Source organism: Mesoplodon bidens (genome assembly GCF_964165515.1).
Source record: "Mesoplodon bidens genome assembly, chromosome: 9".
Taxonomy (NCBI): Eukaryota; Metazoa; Chordata; class Mammalia; order Artiodactyla; family Ziphiidae; genus Mesoplodon; species Mesoplodon bidens.
In genome coordinates this window covers 15,510,891-15,528,036 of record NC_138166.1, presented here as the reverse complement: position 1 = coordinate 15,528,036, position 17,146 = coordinate 15,510,891, and the positions used below count along the sequence as shown (strand labels likewise).

Genomic DNA, 17,146 nt, shown 5'->3' with positions numbered 1-17,146 from the left:
TTCCCAGGTGCCTGACTCACTTCTAACCTGTTTGCTGGGCCACCCGTCTCACATTCTCAGAGAGAACCCAATATGAATAGTTTGACCTTCGGTCAGAGACTTCAAGAGCTCTGCGTAGGTATAGGACAAGTTTATCTCTATTATTCTTTTGTTGTTGTTGTTGCCGTACACGCAGGCTCAGCGGCCATGGCTCACGGGCCATGCTGCTCCGCGGCATGTGGTATCTTCCCGGACCGGAGTACGAACCCGTGTCCCCTGAATCGGCAGGCGGACTCTCAACCACTGCGCCACCAGGGAAGCCCTCTATTATTCTTACTTCTGCAAAGTGTACTGACGATGGTGAATCCCTGTTAAGGTTACCAGAAGGTGGGTAAGAAGCAACAGGTTAGGAGGCCTGGGTCTTACACTGCTGGTGTGAGGCAATAAAGGACCTGCCTCTTCCATGCAATGGTTCTTGGAAAGTGAGTGCCTATGTTCAGAGAAGACACCTGCCTTAAAGGAGCGGACCTTGTCAGCAAGGAACCTCCCGCCCGCGCCCCAAGTCTTGTGTGGAAGTTTACGCAAGTGTCACCATTGGTGCCTCCCTCCTTTCTACCTGTGTCTCTGGGGCAGCTCCAACGTCTGCCTTGACTCTGTTTCCCAGTCGGCTTCCCTCGTTGGGCTGCGAGCCTCCCGAGGGTGTGTTCTTGAACACACAGATAATTGAGGGGTGCATTCTCTGCCTGGGGTCGTCGAGCGGGTCCTCCAGGGAGCGCAGCCCAACCCCCTCCATTTCGGAGCTGCTCCACTTGCACCTTCCCGGTGTTCTCCTTCCCTCTTCTCCAACTCCCCCGCCCACACCCGCCTTTTTTTTTTTTTTTTTTGTGCTGGAGAAAATTGGGGCCCCTCTCACCCTCCCCCACCACAAACTCCGCCTTCAGAGAACCCCGGAGCTGCTGCTCGGCTCCCTTCCCTTTCTCCACCAGACCTCCTCTTCCATCACTGTGGGCGCTCTCTGCGCATTTCGACTCTTGGCTTCTTCTCTCTCTTTAGCTCGTCACCCGTGTCACCGCCCGGCCCGGCGCGTCCCTCCTCCGCTCTGTCGCTTTAAGCGGGTCCCCACCGCCGCGCCCCTCCCTCACCCCTCCTGGCGCTCGGCGGCTCCTCGCCGCCTCTCCCGCTCCTCCTCTCCCGCTCCTCCTCTCCCGCTCCTCCTTGCCGCCCGCTCCGCTCCTCGCAGCCTCCGCGGACCCGCAGCCATGGCCGACATCAAGACGGGCATCTTCGCCAAGAACGTCCAGAAGCGACTCAACCGCGCGCAGGAAAAGGTCAGAAGCGGGTGCCGGGGACGCGGCGGGCAGGGCCGAGCCGGCCTGGGCGGGGGTGGGGTGTGGGGGAGCGCAAGAGGCCGGGCCGGGGTCGCGGGGACGCCCTGCCCTCCGCCGCAGCCACTGCAGCAAGGCGGCACCCGGCGCTGCGGGGAGCCGGCGGGAAGGCGGGAGCGCCGGGGACGCGCAGCCCCTGTCCCGGGAGGCGCGGGGTTGGCCTGGGTCTCCCGGCTGCCTCGCCGCTCCCCGCGCGGCTGGCCGCGCTCCCCGCCCTCCTGGGCCGGCGCCCGGCACGAGCTGTGGCAGGTGCGGCGGGTCGCCCGCGGCTCCCGGAGCTGAGCGCATCTTCCTCCCGGCGCCCGCTGGCCGCGCGCCCGCAGGCGGCTGGTGGGGACGCGGCCCGCAGGTCCCGGCGGGAGATTGCGGCGCTGTCCTTCCTCCGACGGGATTTCCTGGCTACTTGGGTGCAGCAGGAACGAGCGATTTAGCACAGAAGCTACCTCCGAAGAAATATGTTTGGATTAAGAAGGCTGATCGCGAAGAGCCAAGGGCTTTAATACAGTACTGTGGAGTGAATCCCGAAGTTCAAAACCGAGATCTAGATGCACACTTCTTTCTTTCGTTTTTTCTTCCTTTTTTTTTTTTTTTGAGGGTTTTCTCTGTATGTGTATCCCTTTTGACGCCAGCGTCCTTCTCTGGAAGGTCAAAAATAAATATGACCTGAACCTAACAGTTCTCTGCATATTTTTGCACAGAGGAGGGCGTTTTATTGCATGAAAAAAAAAATCCATGTTGCACGGGTTGGGTTCCCTGGTGTTTCACAAGCCCCTCAAGATTGGTCACAGTAATTTATTTTTCTGCCCGAGAGGTGGGCACAAATGAACGCCATGTCCAAATCAAGCCCAGCCCCGAGCAGTTGGAGAGGTACAGTAGCAGGCACTGGGCTTGCCTGGCTTCCCTGCCCACTGCTTGTTATCAAGACCTTGCCAGCACCGAGGTCTTTACTTGTGTCCCGGGCAAAGGACATTCATATGGTAGATGAAGCATTGTACTTGAAAATGGACACTGGCTAATGAGCCCCGCGGTCTGTGTCACTTGAACTGAGTTCTCTTTCACGTGGAAGTATTTTCCATCCCTGGGATTCTGGATGTTTAGCGGTTTCCTGTTTTACTGGAAGTCAGATTCGCCGCGTTGCCCACTATGACAGTGAATTTCCCTTTTCAGACTTGGGCTCAGGACGCCCCCCCAGTTCCCATTGACTCCCATGAACTCAGCTGGAGGGGGCACTGATTCCTTTGCCTGTCCGCATGCCCAGAGGCTGAGTGGCTGCCTCTCGTCCCTCCCTTCACACATGCATGCTCTCAATGCAGTAAGAGGATTGTATTTCTTTTAATATCTACCCAAGCTCATCCTGAACTGTGATCCTCCTGTCGCTCCTTTAGCAGCTGAATTAACAAGGCTTCCTACCCCCTTCCAGTCCCTGGCTACTTGTGCAGAAAGTAGCCATGATCTGCTGGGATCCTGGCCAGGTTTTGTCATCATTTTTCCATACTTCATTTTTACCCACTGGTAGGTATTCCTCACCACCCTCTCCCTCCTTCCAAGTAAGTAGTTGAATTTTCGGTCTGAAGCTTTTCATTGAATCCATTTCCCATCTGTGAGGGAATTTATTGATACAGTCTGCCTTTTGACATATTAAATTATTTCATAATCTAGGTCACCAGCTGTTAATATGCCAGAAATAACTGAAAAGAAAATGTAATCTGACTTAGCATTCAAACCCTAATGAATTGTTGAAAACTCACTTTTTCATAATGGTGTGTACTATGATTGCAGTTGTGGTTGGTGGTTAATCAAGGTGGCCTAGGGGAGCCTTGAGCAGGGCTTCAAGTGTCCTACTTTCTTCCCTGGGGAAAGCTGCGGATGAAAACTGCCTGTTGTACTTAGCTTAGGGGGTTAAGACACCAAGAGGCTGAGAGTATGAGTTTTGTCCCTGGGTAAGTTCTGAGCCCATGTAGCGCATGGGAAAAGCGCATGTGGGAATCCGGATAAGGCAGCCCAGTCGAGCCCAAACAGAAGCTGCGGGACAATGGAAAGCAGTGTGTTGCTGTTTGGGCTTCATAAGACATCTCCCCCAGTGATTCCTTCTTTTTGCATCTTCGGTCTCCTCCTCTTATCCAGATGCTCCATTGCAATAATCATATGCTACATATGTTTTTGAGACCCTTTGCTCTTTGTTTCTACCACCACATTTTCTCAAAAGAGTGTCCACTCCCTCAACTTTTTTATCACCTGTACTCCACCTAACAGCTTGAATGCATTTTGGCTCCAAATGCATGACTGAAACTACACTAAGAGGTAATTTATGGCCTTCTGTGAATTTAAGGTACATTTTTTCTTATTGAAAGTCTGTTAAGGTTCATTGGAGAAAGAATGAAATACGTATATAAGGGGGAAAAAAAAACCACCAACAAATTAGGACTCATAAATTCTACCACCCAGAGATTTCACAGTCATTTGATATGTATCCCAGTACATTTGTTTCCTTATGTATGTGTATATATTTATACAACTAAAACAGGTGCATCCTATATGGTTTTGTAACTTGTTTATTTCATTTAATGATCATGAACGTTCTTCAATAGATGTACATGTTTTCCATCACTGTTATAAGTGACTGAACAGTATTGGAATGTATGAGTTATAATGGACCCCCTGTTTTTGGACACTCAGTTTCCAGTGTTTTTGAATATAAATATAATCAGTGAGAAAACTTATAGGGAAAATGTTCCCACACACTCTTAAGTATCTCCTTAGATGAATTCCTAGGAGAAGAATTATGGTGTCAAAGGTGTGCTTCTTTTTATTATAGCTGGATTGCCTTTCAGAAAGTTGTGTCAGTTTACGTTCTCACTAGCAGTCCATGGGACGTTTGCCAACACCAGATAATAAAATTTAAAGCACTCTTTAGATTTAACATTGGAAAAAATTAGTTCCTGTTTAATTCATGTTTGATTTTTAAAACCCGAACATTACTTTCTTGTGTTCTTGTTTTGTTTCATTTGTGAATTGTGTGTTTATATTTGTGCCCATTTTGTGTAGCATCTCCATCTTGTTATTTGTAAGCGCAGAAACTTTATCAATCCAAACATTATTTCTTCCTTTTCTATTTACTTTTTAATTTTTTGAGGATTTTTTTCTGTAATAGAGCACATTTATGTTTATATTATGTGTATGTTTTACATATTTGCTTAAATCTATTGATTGATTTTGCCTGGTTTCTCTTTTGGCTGTTGAATTAGGATCCTGCCACTTGTAAGTATCAGAAAACTCAATTCAAACTGGCTTAAGGAAAGAAGAGGATTTAATTAAAAGTAAAAATATGGTTCTTGCACACATAAATTTAAATGAGATTTTAATAAATATATGTTTGTATTAAGCTATGAACATATAATATATGTATATATAAAATATATGCACATATGTGTGTGTGTTACATGTTAACTCATTTGATTCTGTGAGCTTGGTACCATTACTATTCCTATTTTATAGATTAGGAAGAGGTCAAGTGACAGGCCCAAGGTCACACAATATGCAGTAAAGCTGAAGTTTGAAGCCACGTAGTCCAGTACTTCCTCCTTACGCAGTACTGCCTCTTATAATTATGAAAACGGCAGGGGAAGACAGACTTCAGACCTGCATGGAACCGGGGCTCAACCACAGGCATCAGGGCTCAGGTGTCTTTTCCTCATCTCTCATCTCTGCTGTCCATCCTGTCAGCCCCATTCTTGGGCACGTTCTTCTCTTTTGGTGGCAAGATGGCTGCCAGCCCCTCTAGGCTAGGCCACATTTACAGAGAACTCCTCAGTATAGCCCTCATCGGCCCAAATTTGGGCTTGTGCCTATCCCTGGAAAAGAAAATATATCTCTGGCCAAGGGCCAGGGCCATGGGTTGGATTGGGCCTGAGTCACAAGCTACTACAGAAGCTGGGGTGGAGAAATTTCCCCTAGACCATCTGTACTGCTGGTGGAGGAGGGAGAATCAGAGCACAGAAAAGGGAATGGGCACTGCGCTGGCAAAATGAAAGGTGTCCACTGCGGTGCACTTCAAAGGCCTTCTCTGCCCTGTGGTTGTGTAAATAATCACATAGCTAATCGCTTATAACTTAATATTCACTTAAAAATTTCCCATCAAGTTAATATATGCACAGTTTAAAAAAATCAAATATTAATAAAAGGCTTATTATGAAAAATAGTAGTCCCCTGTCTCTCCTTTTTTCCTCAAACACCTGTCTTGTTTCCCCAGAGGCAGCTATTACTAATCACAAATAAGCTTAAGATAGGAAAGGATCTATCCTTTCTTATTTGGTGAAGACCGGTAAGGATTTAGCTCTCTTACATTCATCCTTCTACTTCCATATCCCCTAATAATAGAGCAAAAATTGTTGATTGCTGAGGATTATATTTTTTAAAAATTAAAGTATAGAAAAAGAATAGATACGTGAATATGTATAACGGAATAACTTTGCTGTACACCTAAAACGAACACAACATTGTTAATCAACCATACTGCAATATAAAATAAAAATGTTAAAAAAAGCTTACTTGATAACATCAGAAAAAGTATAGTGTTTGTTGACTAAAGTATACAAATCTTAATATTCAGCTCAGTGGATTTTTATGTATATGGATTTCCATATAGCTACCACCCAGATCAAGTTATAGAACATTTCTATTATAAACCAGATATCTGTCATCCCTCATGTCTCTTTTGTTCTTTGTCTTGTTTATGTTCATACCTTTTTAATTCCTTTACCATCATTTCCCTGATGAACATCTTTTCTTGTATAATGCTTGTTGGTTATTTTGGTATCTTCTTTTGCAAAGTGTCCGTTAAAGTTTTTTGCCTATGTGTTTTATTTGGGTTGCTTGTTGTTTTCTTCTTGGTATGTAGTTCTTTATATATTCAGGATATGAATCCTTTTTCAGATAGACAATTTGCAAATATTTTCTCCTAGAAGGTGGCTTGCCTTTTTACTTTCTTAATGGTGCCCTTTGTGTGTGTTTAAAATTTTAATGAAGTCTTATCTGAAGATTAGGTTTTCCATACAGCTTTTTGTTTCCCTAGAGTTAATAATAGCCTTTATTTCTGTTTGCTTTTTTTTTTTTTTTTTTTTTTTGCGGTACACGGGCCTCTCACTGTTGTGGCCTCTCCCGTTGAAGAGCACAGGCTCCAGACACGCAGGCTCAGCAGCCATGGCTCACGGGCCCAGCTGCTCCGTGGCATGTGGGATCTTCCCGGACAGGGGCACGAACCCGCATCCCCCGCATCGGCAGGCGGACTCTCAACCACTGTGCCACCAGGGAAGCCCTGTTTGCTTATTTTTTTATGAACTATTTAGAATTGTTTGTTCTTGCTTCATCAGCTCTGTCAAATGCCTGTCAATATCATTATCAAAGGTTCGATATATCAGGTAATGCAATTATATTCTCCAGTGAGTGACACCACCCACAACTCCCCTCTGTTTGGAACCTCTGCCCTTTTGCTGTAATCTGGGCTGATTTTGTTTTTTCTAGGCCTGCTACATAGCTGTCATCCTGGGTCTTTCCTTGCCAATGTTGGGGTTGAGGAAGGGACTTGAAGGCACATCTGATGACTGTCCCCCATTGTCATTGTTGTTCTTTATCCTCACTTTCTGTAGTACTTGGTAGAACCAGGTTTGAAGCCGGAGTGTGTGTGTGTGTGTGTGTGTGACTGTGCACTGAGCATTGGCTGCTTGTTCATTGGTTGCCTGTACAGGCACTTTTAAAAAATAGCTTTCCCGGGCTTCCCTGGTGGCGCAGTGGTTGCAAGTCCATCTGCCGATTCAGGGGACGCGGGTTCGTGCCCCGGTTCGGGAAGATCCCACATGCCGCGCAGCGGCTGGGCCTGTGAGCCATGGCCGCTGAGCCTGCGCGTCCGGAGCCTGTGCTCCGCAGCGGGAGAGGCCACAACGGGGAGAGGCCACAACGGTGAGAGGCCTGCGTACCGCAAAAAAAAATAAAATAAAAAGTAGCTTTCTCTATTCTGCTGAGTTGTTTCCATTCTTTTATCTACTTTTCTGCTTCTGTAAAATGTATTGAACTCATCCACTAGTAGTGCCTCTCCTGTTTTTATCCATGTATTTTCATACCTTTTTATTCCTTTGCTGTTGTTTTTTGTTGGGTTTTGGGAGGAGACAGATATAAACACATACAGTCAGTCTGCCTGTTTATCCAGAGGCCTTTTTTACTTAAATATTTAATCGCTTTGGGATTTTTTTGTCCATCTTTATTCATTTTTGAAATCCAGTGACATTTATTTGGTCTTAACCCTCCCTCAACCCTATTGACCTCTAGGCAATATTTAAATTGGTGGAGCACTTTAAACATTTTTTAAGATTTAAACATTTTTTTTTAATGTGACTCTAGTGAGCAGGGAAGGCTTTGGTATAATACTAGCCTTTTTCAGCATTAGATTTCTTTTTTTTGTTTTAATAAGAGAGTTATGCTATTTAAACTCTAAAGACATGCACTGTTTGATATTCTTTGTGCCAGTTTATCTGCCCTGAGTAATTATTGTAAAATAATAGGTGCGATTTTTTTCTTGCATTATAACTTCCCAAGTAAATTGTAGGTGCTTGAGGACAAGGACCAAATGTCTTGTGAATTGTATGTACTCGGTGATGATGTATTATTTGACTTTGTATGTTCTTGCTAGTTTACTTCCCAACCCTGCAAACACATTGTCTGAAAGCATCCTTCCACATTATTCTTTCTCTCTGACTTTTGTGAAATTGTCATAAAGGTGTCACTATGTATCACAGTCATTTGAATTGTCATTTTGTGGAGGTAGTATATCAAATAAAATTAACCTTAGGAGTTCTGAGGATGGTGGGAACTCCATCAATATTAGGTTGAACTGTACTAAATTGTTACTTTTGTAAGTCAAACAGTCAAATATTGGTAAAGTCCTGTGGTTCAACCCCACGCTGATTGTGTGATATGGCAAGAAAAAGAGTGTAGTCTCCTTCCATGCCTAATCGTGTGACATTTGTGGGTTTTTTAAAAAAAATTGTTGCCTTGCTGGTGCCCACATCTTGGTTTGTTCTCAAAGGGAGACATGTGGATGGTGTTTGTGTGTGCATGTGCTGATGTGTACGTGCCCGTGTTTATTTATTTATGCAGATTGAATGGGAGAAGGAATACCCTGCTCTGACCAGGAGACACTTTCCATGGATCCCAGTGCCTTGGCTGTGGAAGAGTAGCTTGTATGACCATGTTTACATTTGAGGACACTTTGGAGACTGAGTCTCTGAGACACATCCAGGGTTTCCCCTTTTAAGATCATCAGAAGACTTCGTTGTTGTCCACTTATACATTGTACAAGCTTATACCTTCTCATCTACTAAGATAATTTTCTCTGGCTGTATTAGGAACTGACAAAACTAAAAATAATTCTGAGGACATTCTTGACAGTAAAGTTTCTTTCTTCATTTTTTTTTTACACATAAACATGCATATACCCATATATCCTCTTTCTCCAGGAATAGGGAATTAGAACTCTAGGGACTGAGATTTTAATATTAGTAAGAGTTATCATTATCCTTTACAACATAGCATATTGTGTGTGTGTGTGTATGTGTGTGTGTTCCATAAATCATACTTTAAAAGTCAGCTTGTCTGTGGACCGATACAACTTAAAATACCTGAAATACTTGTGTAAATAATATGGTCCACTTTACTAGAGGTATAAAATTAGGTCCCATTTTAAAAAATACTCTAATTAAATGGTTTCAACATCACATCCAGTGTATCATGAGAATCTCTTACTCCTCCTTGGGGTCCCCGTCTTGTGATAAGTTCAGAAATCCTATGGGGAGGGTCCCTTCTCTAAAGAAGTCTGTGGTTTTTACTATGACCTTATGGAAAAGGGTTCTAAAAGGGAATCCAGCATTCAGATGTCACTCTTGTCCCCCAGGGTGAGCACTGCAATGTGTCAGGAACATGGTGGCCCCACTGATGGTTCTCACAGTGAGGGCAGGGCCAGGAAGCCTTTCTCTCTGGGATTATACTCAACTATGGCCACTGTGTCACAGAATGTCTGAGCTCCAAATATGTGAGCTCTTTATCAGTGGGCTTATTATTTCCAAATATACTTTCACATATACACACAGCTTCTCGCTCCAAGATTTCCCATCATGCCAGGGTTTCTAAGTTAGGAAATTCAATATCAGCAAACACTGATTATCCATTCCATTCTATGCCACTCCACTCTGTTCTGTTTTTAATAACATGCTAAGGGGACATACTAAATTGACTTCCAGCCTGCAGTTTGGGAATACTACCTTAGAGGACCTCCAGCATCCTTTCCTGTAAGCTGACTTTCTTTTGGGCCATCGGTCCATTTAAGGGTGTGTGTGTGTGTGTGTGTGTGATTAAGTTTCAAAAAAATGTTGTGAAGCACTTTGTGAGGGGATGAGTCGAGAAGGCAAAGAGTACTTAAAAAATATGTTCTGACTTTTTAAGATCTGGGAATTTCCACTTGACTCTTCAAACACAATTTTTTATTTTTCTAGCCACTTAAATTAGGGGCAGTCTGAGTAGAACTCCTGAGGAAATAACTGAGCCTGTGGGCTTGTATGAAGGGATAACGGATGTAAACGTTTCTTATGTTGCAGATATAATTTTCCAGATATTCTCTATAATGGCTAACATTTACATAATGAAGCTGCCATCATCACAGAGTTTGAGGAATTCACTGATGAACATATATAATAAGACTACATACACAGCATTATGCAAAATTAACATGAGAGTAATCACGTTTTCCTGAGAACACATCCACAGGCCAACTTTTAATAAGTGAAGCTGAAACTTCATTCTTACTGATTCAAAGTAAGTCTAAATTTAAGTGTAGTGCTTAAGTAAATATATTTCCTGAATATATATTGAGTAAATCTCTTATTAGGAATAATGTTGGATAAAGCCATGAAAAAGATCTTAGTTTTGAAATGTTTGCTATGCGTAATATACTTATATATAAATTTTGATTACCCTGAAGCTCCTTAGATGTACGAAAATCAGAAAACCATGATTTTGGTCATTTTCATCTTATTCTCATATAGTTCTTTAGTTGAAAGTTTAGTTCATAAGTGGGAAGAACCTGAAAAATATATATATATGTGTACATATATATGTACACACACACATATATACACATTTTTTCTATCTTAAAGTGCCTATAATGATTTAATAAAATACACATGGACCTATGAATAAATGTACTTTTGTTATGGCACCTGACACTTGTTGAGTAAAAGGATGCTAAATTTACATATTCTAATAGTTAATATATTCGATTGTGAAATCAACCTGGTAAAATTCAGTTATTCATTTAGAATCATTTATTAAGAATCTAAAAGACACATGCAACCAACGTTCATTGCAGCACTATTTACAATAGCCAGGACATGGAACCAACCTAAATGTCCATTAACAGAGGAATAGATACAGAAGATATGATACATATATTCAATGGAATATTACTCCGCCATAAAAAAATGAAATAATGCCACTTGCAGCAACATGGATGGACCTAGAGGTTGTCATACTGAGTGAAGTAAGTCAGAGAAAGACAAATACCATATTATATCACTTACATGTGGAATGTAAAAATACGGTACAAATGAACTTCTTTACAAAACAAATAGAGTCACAGATGTAGAAAACAAACTTATGGTTACCGGGGGGGAGAGATAAATTGGGAGATTGGGATTGACATATACACATTATTATATATAAAATAGATAACTAATAAGGACCTACTCTATAGCCCAGGGAACCCTACTCAGTACTCTGTAATGACCTATATGGAAAACAATCTAAAAAAAGAGTGGATATATGTATATGTATAATTGATTCGCTTTGCTGTACACCTGAAATTAACACAACATTGTAAATCAACTATGCTCCAATAAAAATAAAAAAAAGAATCTAAGGCCCAAAAGGCACTTGCTGGGCACTTGTAATATAGCATTCAACAAAGACCAGCAGGAGGTGGTAGAGAGATAAATCTTTGAATATACTAATAACTAAACAGTTATTAATGAAAAATCATAATTAAAAATTCTGTGAGGAGAAAAAAACCTTTTGTAAATGTAACTAGGGAACTCACCTAGAGTGAGAGGACTGCATATATCTATCTGAAGCAGGTAGATTTTAAGCTAAGATCCTAAGGATGAGTTGTAGCTGTCCAGGCAAGGGGAGTAGGGTAAGAGTGTGGGGATTTTAGGAGTCAGTAAGCATTCTGAACATCATACTCTTTGCCCTTATTCAACTAACTAAGATAAAAATAAGAGCTGTAAAAAAAAAAAAAGCTGTAGAATATACAATAGATAACGGGAATCGACTGTTAGCGTTGGCTTTATAAATGATCTCTTCTACCATTTGCATATTTATCAAAGTGGCAAAGTGGACCCTAACTGGGATGGTCCTTCTGTAGTCACAATCCCTCTTTTGTGTGATCAGATTTTTACTCTCACATGTTGAAGGGTCCTTCTAGGTCAGAGTTCCCCCTTGATACAGAGGCAGGACACTGGTTCAGAGCTGACTTGCCCTCTGAATTATCTGTCATACAAAGATCCCTTTGTATAACAGCAGTAAACTCCAGCCCAATCTGCTTTTATGGATTTGTAAGGTCTCTTATCATAAACCATCAGAAACTCAAAATAAATATGAAAGCCTTTATAAAATTCTTAAATGCCACACATCTGGAAACATTGGTTTGTCTTTAAAAGGTTTGAATGCACTTGGATTCCCAACTTTTAATGAGAGAGAGAGAAGAGAGAGAATACACATGGTCAAGGCTGGCAGCAACTTGACTTAATTATGTTGTAGGCATTGACTTGATTATTTTGCAGGCTGTGGTCTTGAATTTAGGAATAATCTGAGATGATTTGCAGCTTGGGAAGAATCTTAAATTTGGAAGAGAATCTTTTGTAGCAGGCAGTCTCTTCCTCTACCTAGTAATGGTTGCTAACAGTTGAGTAGCATAGATGGCCCAAGCCTTGGAAGTTTCTCCCATTTTGTGGTAGCACAGCCTAGAACAGTGTGGTACCTTTCACATGCCCTGTTATTCCTCAATATTTGAGGCATCTGTACAAGAAATCCTGCCTCTTTAACCTACATGTTTCTATAGCAAAAAATCAACTTCCCACCTGCTCCCTGTTCAGTGGGTTCTTCTATGAGTCTCTAGGAAAACGATTGTCCAGATTTTTCTTCCCACCCCTCTAGGAGATGCGTGTGACCATGGGGACCACTAGCATTATGAAACATGGTCAGGAGAGGGTTCTCCTGTGTACCTGTACTGGCCTGTGTTTGCTCCTGTTAAGCATAGGGAGTGAATCTAGAAATCAGGTACCTCCAGGGTAATGTTTTCTCAATAGTCAGGAACATTTGGGGAGTGGGTAAGTTAAGAATGCAGATTCCTGGGCCTACTTTAAAACTTACCAGAATCTCTTATTAAGACTTGGGAATATGCATTTTAATAAATTCCTCTGGTAATTCAAAGGTTTAATGAATCTGCAAAGCACACTGCTTTAGAGAAGGGCGTTTGGTTGAGATTCTGTGGTGGGTATGAGCTCCTAGGTCCACTCCAGGGCTATAGTTTGGAGAGTAAGGCTTTCTTCCACCCAGTGACTATAAATGTATCTCCAATGTAGTAGAGAGAAAAGGGTGAAAAGCAGTGCCCTATACTATGCCTAAAAATATCCTTATGCTTAACGTAGCCTACTTAGATTTCAAAGGAATCAGTTTTGTGGGGGCCAAATTGGAGATGTTTCATCAAGGGCCAAATGTCTTCCTTATGAGGAGTGTTGTATAGCATGGAAGATCGGAGTCTGTGAAATCTGGTTCTGTAAAAACCATTATAATTTTAGAATAATGCTGGCTAATGCATCAGTCACGAAAAGTAGAAATATTTGTCTCAAAAAACTGCTGTGTATTTTTGGTGGGTGACAGAAGGAGATGGGCGAGTTTGGGAGATATGTTTATAATTACATTGATTTTGTATGTTTTACTGTAGAGTGAACAGTAATGAGATTGCTTAACGTGCCTAGTAGAGAGTGTGGTCAAAACTCAGAGGATGGTTTTGGTCTCTTGTGGAAGAAGCCCCATTTGATAGGACCTGGATTATTAGATTCTAAGCTTAATTTTTTTAAGGTATTTGTTGAGAACTTGTGTCTTTATTCTTAATGGATATTGTTTTACACTTTTCATTTCTTGTGATGTTTTTGTCTGTTTTTTGTATCTGAGTAATAATCGCCTCAAATAATGAATTAGGAAGTGACCCATCTCCTATTTTTTGGAAGAGTTTGTGAAGAACTGGTGTTAGTTCTTCTCTTAATATTGGTAAAATTCATCAGTGAAGCAATCTAGGCTTGGGTTTTTTATTTGCGGGAAGTTTTTTGGTTGCTAATAAAATCTCTTAACTTGTTTAGGTCCACACAGATTCTCTATGTCTTTTTGAGTCAGTTTTTGTAGATTGTGTCTTTCTAGAAATTTTCTATTTCATCTAGTTTATTGATCTAATTTGTTGGCATATACTTGTTCATAGTGTTCCTTTATGTAGTAGTATTCCTTTTTATTTCTGTCAGGTTGGTAGTAATGTCACCTCTTTCATTCCTGATTTTAATAATTTCAGTCCTCTCTGTTTCTTGGTCAGTCTAGCTAAAGTCTTGTCACTTTTGTTAATCTCTTCAAAGAACCAATTTGTTGTTTCATTGGTTTTCTCTTGCATTAGCTGCATTCCACAAGAGTTGGTATGTTGGGTTTCCATTTTCATTTATCTAAGATATATTCCAGTTTCCCTTTGATTTCTTTTTTTATCAGTTGGATATTTAGGAGTGTGTTGTTTTGTTTGCACAGGTTTATTAATTTTCAAAATTTCCCGTGTTAATGATTTCTAATTTCATTCAATTGTAGTTGGGTAACATGCTTTACGTGATTTCAATCCTTTAAATTTATTGGGGAATGGAGGGTGGGGGAATTGGGTGAATGTGGTCAAAGGTACAAACTTCCAGTTATAAGATAAATAATTTATGGGGATGTAATGTACAGTATGCTGACTGTAGTTAACAAGACTGTACTCTATATTTGAAACTTGCTAAGAGAGTGGATCTTAACAGTCCTCAAAACAAGAAAAAATTTTTTAACTACGTGACATGATGGATGTTAACTAAACTTATTGTGGTAATCATTTTGAAGTACAGATCTTCCTTGACATATGATGGGTTTAAGTCCTGATAAAGCCATCATAGGTTAAAAATACTCTAAGGTGAAAAAATGTATTTAATACACCTAACCTACCAAACACCATAGCTTAGCCTAGGCTACTTTAAACATGCTCAGAACACTTATATTAGCCCACAGTTGGGCAACATCACCTAATGTAAAGCCTATTTTATAATAAAGTGTTGAATATCTCATGTAATTTATGAGTACTTTACTGAAAGTGAAAAATGGGAGGGTTGTCTGGGTACAGAGTGCTTGTAAGTGTATTGGTTGTTCACCCTCATGATCACATGGCTGGCTGGGTGCTGTACTCACTGCCGCTGCCCAGCATCACAAGAGAGTACAGGCATACCTTGTTTTTTTGTGCTTCACTTTATTGCACTTCCCGTATAATGTATTTTCTGCAGATTGAAGGTTTGTGGCAACCTTGCATCAAGCAAGTCTGCTGGCACCATTTTCCCAACAGCATTTGCTCTTCATGTCTCTGTGTCACATTTTGGTAATTCTTGCAATAGTTCAAACTCTCTACCAGCAAAAAGATTATGACTAGCTGATGGCTCAGATGATGGCTAGCATTTTTCAGCAATAAAGTATTTTTTTTAATTAATTTTTTATTTTATTTGGCCGTGCTGTGTGGCTTGTGGGATCTTAGTTCCCCGATCAGGGATTGAACCCCGGGCCCTTGGCAGTGAAAGCGTGGAGTCCTAACCACTGGACCTCCAGGGAATTCCCAATAAAGGATTTTTAAATTAAGGTATGTACATAGTTTTTTTAGACACATGCTGTTGATCACTTAATAGGCTACAGTATAGTGTAGATATAACTTTTATATGCATTGGGAAGCCAAAAAATTTGTGTGACTAGCTTTACTGCAATATTTGCTTTATTGTGTTATTTGCTTTATTGTGGTAGTCTGGAACTGAACCCACAATATCTCTGAGGTATACCTGTATTGTACTGGATATTGCTAGCCCAGGAGAATGTCAAAATTCAAAATTTGAAGTATGCTTTCTACTGAATGGGTATCACTTTTGCACTATGGTAAGTTGAAAAATTGTAAGTCGAACCAGCCTAAGTCAGGGACCATTTGTACATACGTATATCAAATCATTATGTTGCATACCTTAAACTTACACAACGTTATATGTCAATTATATCTCAATAAAACTGTAAAAAATGTATTGAGTCTTGTTTTATAGTCTAACATATGATCTGTTCTGGAGGATGTACCATGTGCATTTGAGAAGAACTGTAGTCTGCTGTTGAGTAAAGTGTTGTATAGATAGATGTGTGTTAGGACCACTTGGTTTACAGTGTTGTTCAGGTCCTCTATTTTCTTATTGGTTTTCTGTTTAGTTGTTCTATCCATTACTGAAAGTAAGGTAGTGGAGTTTTCAACTATTATTTTTGAATTGTTTATTCTTCTCTTCAGTTCTGTCAATTTTTACTTTAGGTATTTTGGTGCACTTTGATTAGGTATATAAAGGTTTATATTTCATATATCTTCTTCATGAATTGACCGCTTTGTCATTATAAAATGTCCTTCTTTGTGTCTAGTAACAATTTTTGTCCTCAAGTCTATTTTGTCTGTTATTAGCATAGCCGCTCCAGCTCTCTTTTGGTTACTGTTTGCATAGTATATCTTTTCCATGCTTGCGTTCTTAACCTGTTTGTGTCTTTGAATCTAATTTGTGTCTCTTGTAGACAGTATATAGTTGGATTTTTTTTAAATCCATCCTGCCAACATTTGCCTTTTAGAGTGTTTAATTACTTTACATTTAATGTAATTAGTGACAGAGTAGGATTTATGTCTGCCATTTAGATTTTATTTATTTTTGTTCCTTGATTCCTCATCACTGCCTTTTTTGTGTTAAAAAGATATTTTGTAGTATGCCATTTTAATTCCCTTGTTGTTTCTTTTACTATATTTTTTGAATTACTTTCTTGGTGGTTTCCCTGGAATTACAATTAACATCTTAACTTATAACAATCTAATTCAGATTAATGCTACCTTAATTTCAATAGTATACAAAACTTTGTTCCCACACAATTCCGTTTCCTCTTCTCTCTTTTGTGCTGTAGTTGTCAAATTACATCTTTATGTATTGTATGTCCATCAGCAAGATTTATAATTACTGCTTTATTCAATTCTCTTTTAAATCGGTTAGGATAAAAAAATAAGCTATGAGTGAAAATACATTTATATTTTACATTTACCTGTGCAGTTACTGCATGTTTCAAAATATATACTTCTTATGAAATGGATTGTATTTGTTAGGAATAATTAGCTCATTTCTCCATTTTTAAGACTAAAGCAAGATCATAGTAGGAGATATCTAGTGTTAGCGCATTGATTAAATATAGCTCCAGCTAAAAACAAAGTAATATAAGGAATCAGTCTTTAGCTTTATTGTAAATCAATTTACACCAAGAGTCTGTTAGACTGGATTATTGAGAAGAGGTTTCAGATTCTTCTTAATAGTTTTACAGTTCTGTGGTTAGGTGCTATTAAGTATTACTTAAGACTT

At 40.4% G+C, this 17,146-nt stretch overlaps 1 protein-coding gene across 2 annotated transcripts in view; it reads left to right on the top strand.

Moving 5' to 3' along the window:
• Positions 1-1,039: 1,039 nt before the first annotated feature.
• AMPH (amphiphysin) overlaps positions 1,040-17,146 on the top strand; it is a gene marked incomplete at its 3' end in the record, with an annotated part of 172,357 nt that continues 156,250 nt past the window's right edge. For both annotated transcript variants that reach the window (XM_081244093.1, XM_081244092.1), the window contains exon 1: positions 1,040-1,307. In XM_081244093.1, coding sequence (XP_081100219.1) covers positions 1,239-1,307 — 69 coding nt within the window. In that variant the 5' untranslated portion in view covers positions 1,040-1,238. The remainder of the gene's footprint in view (positions 1,308-17,146) is intronic.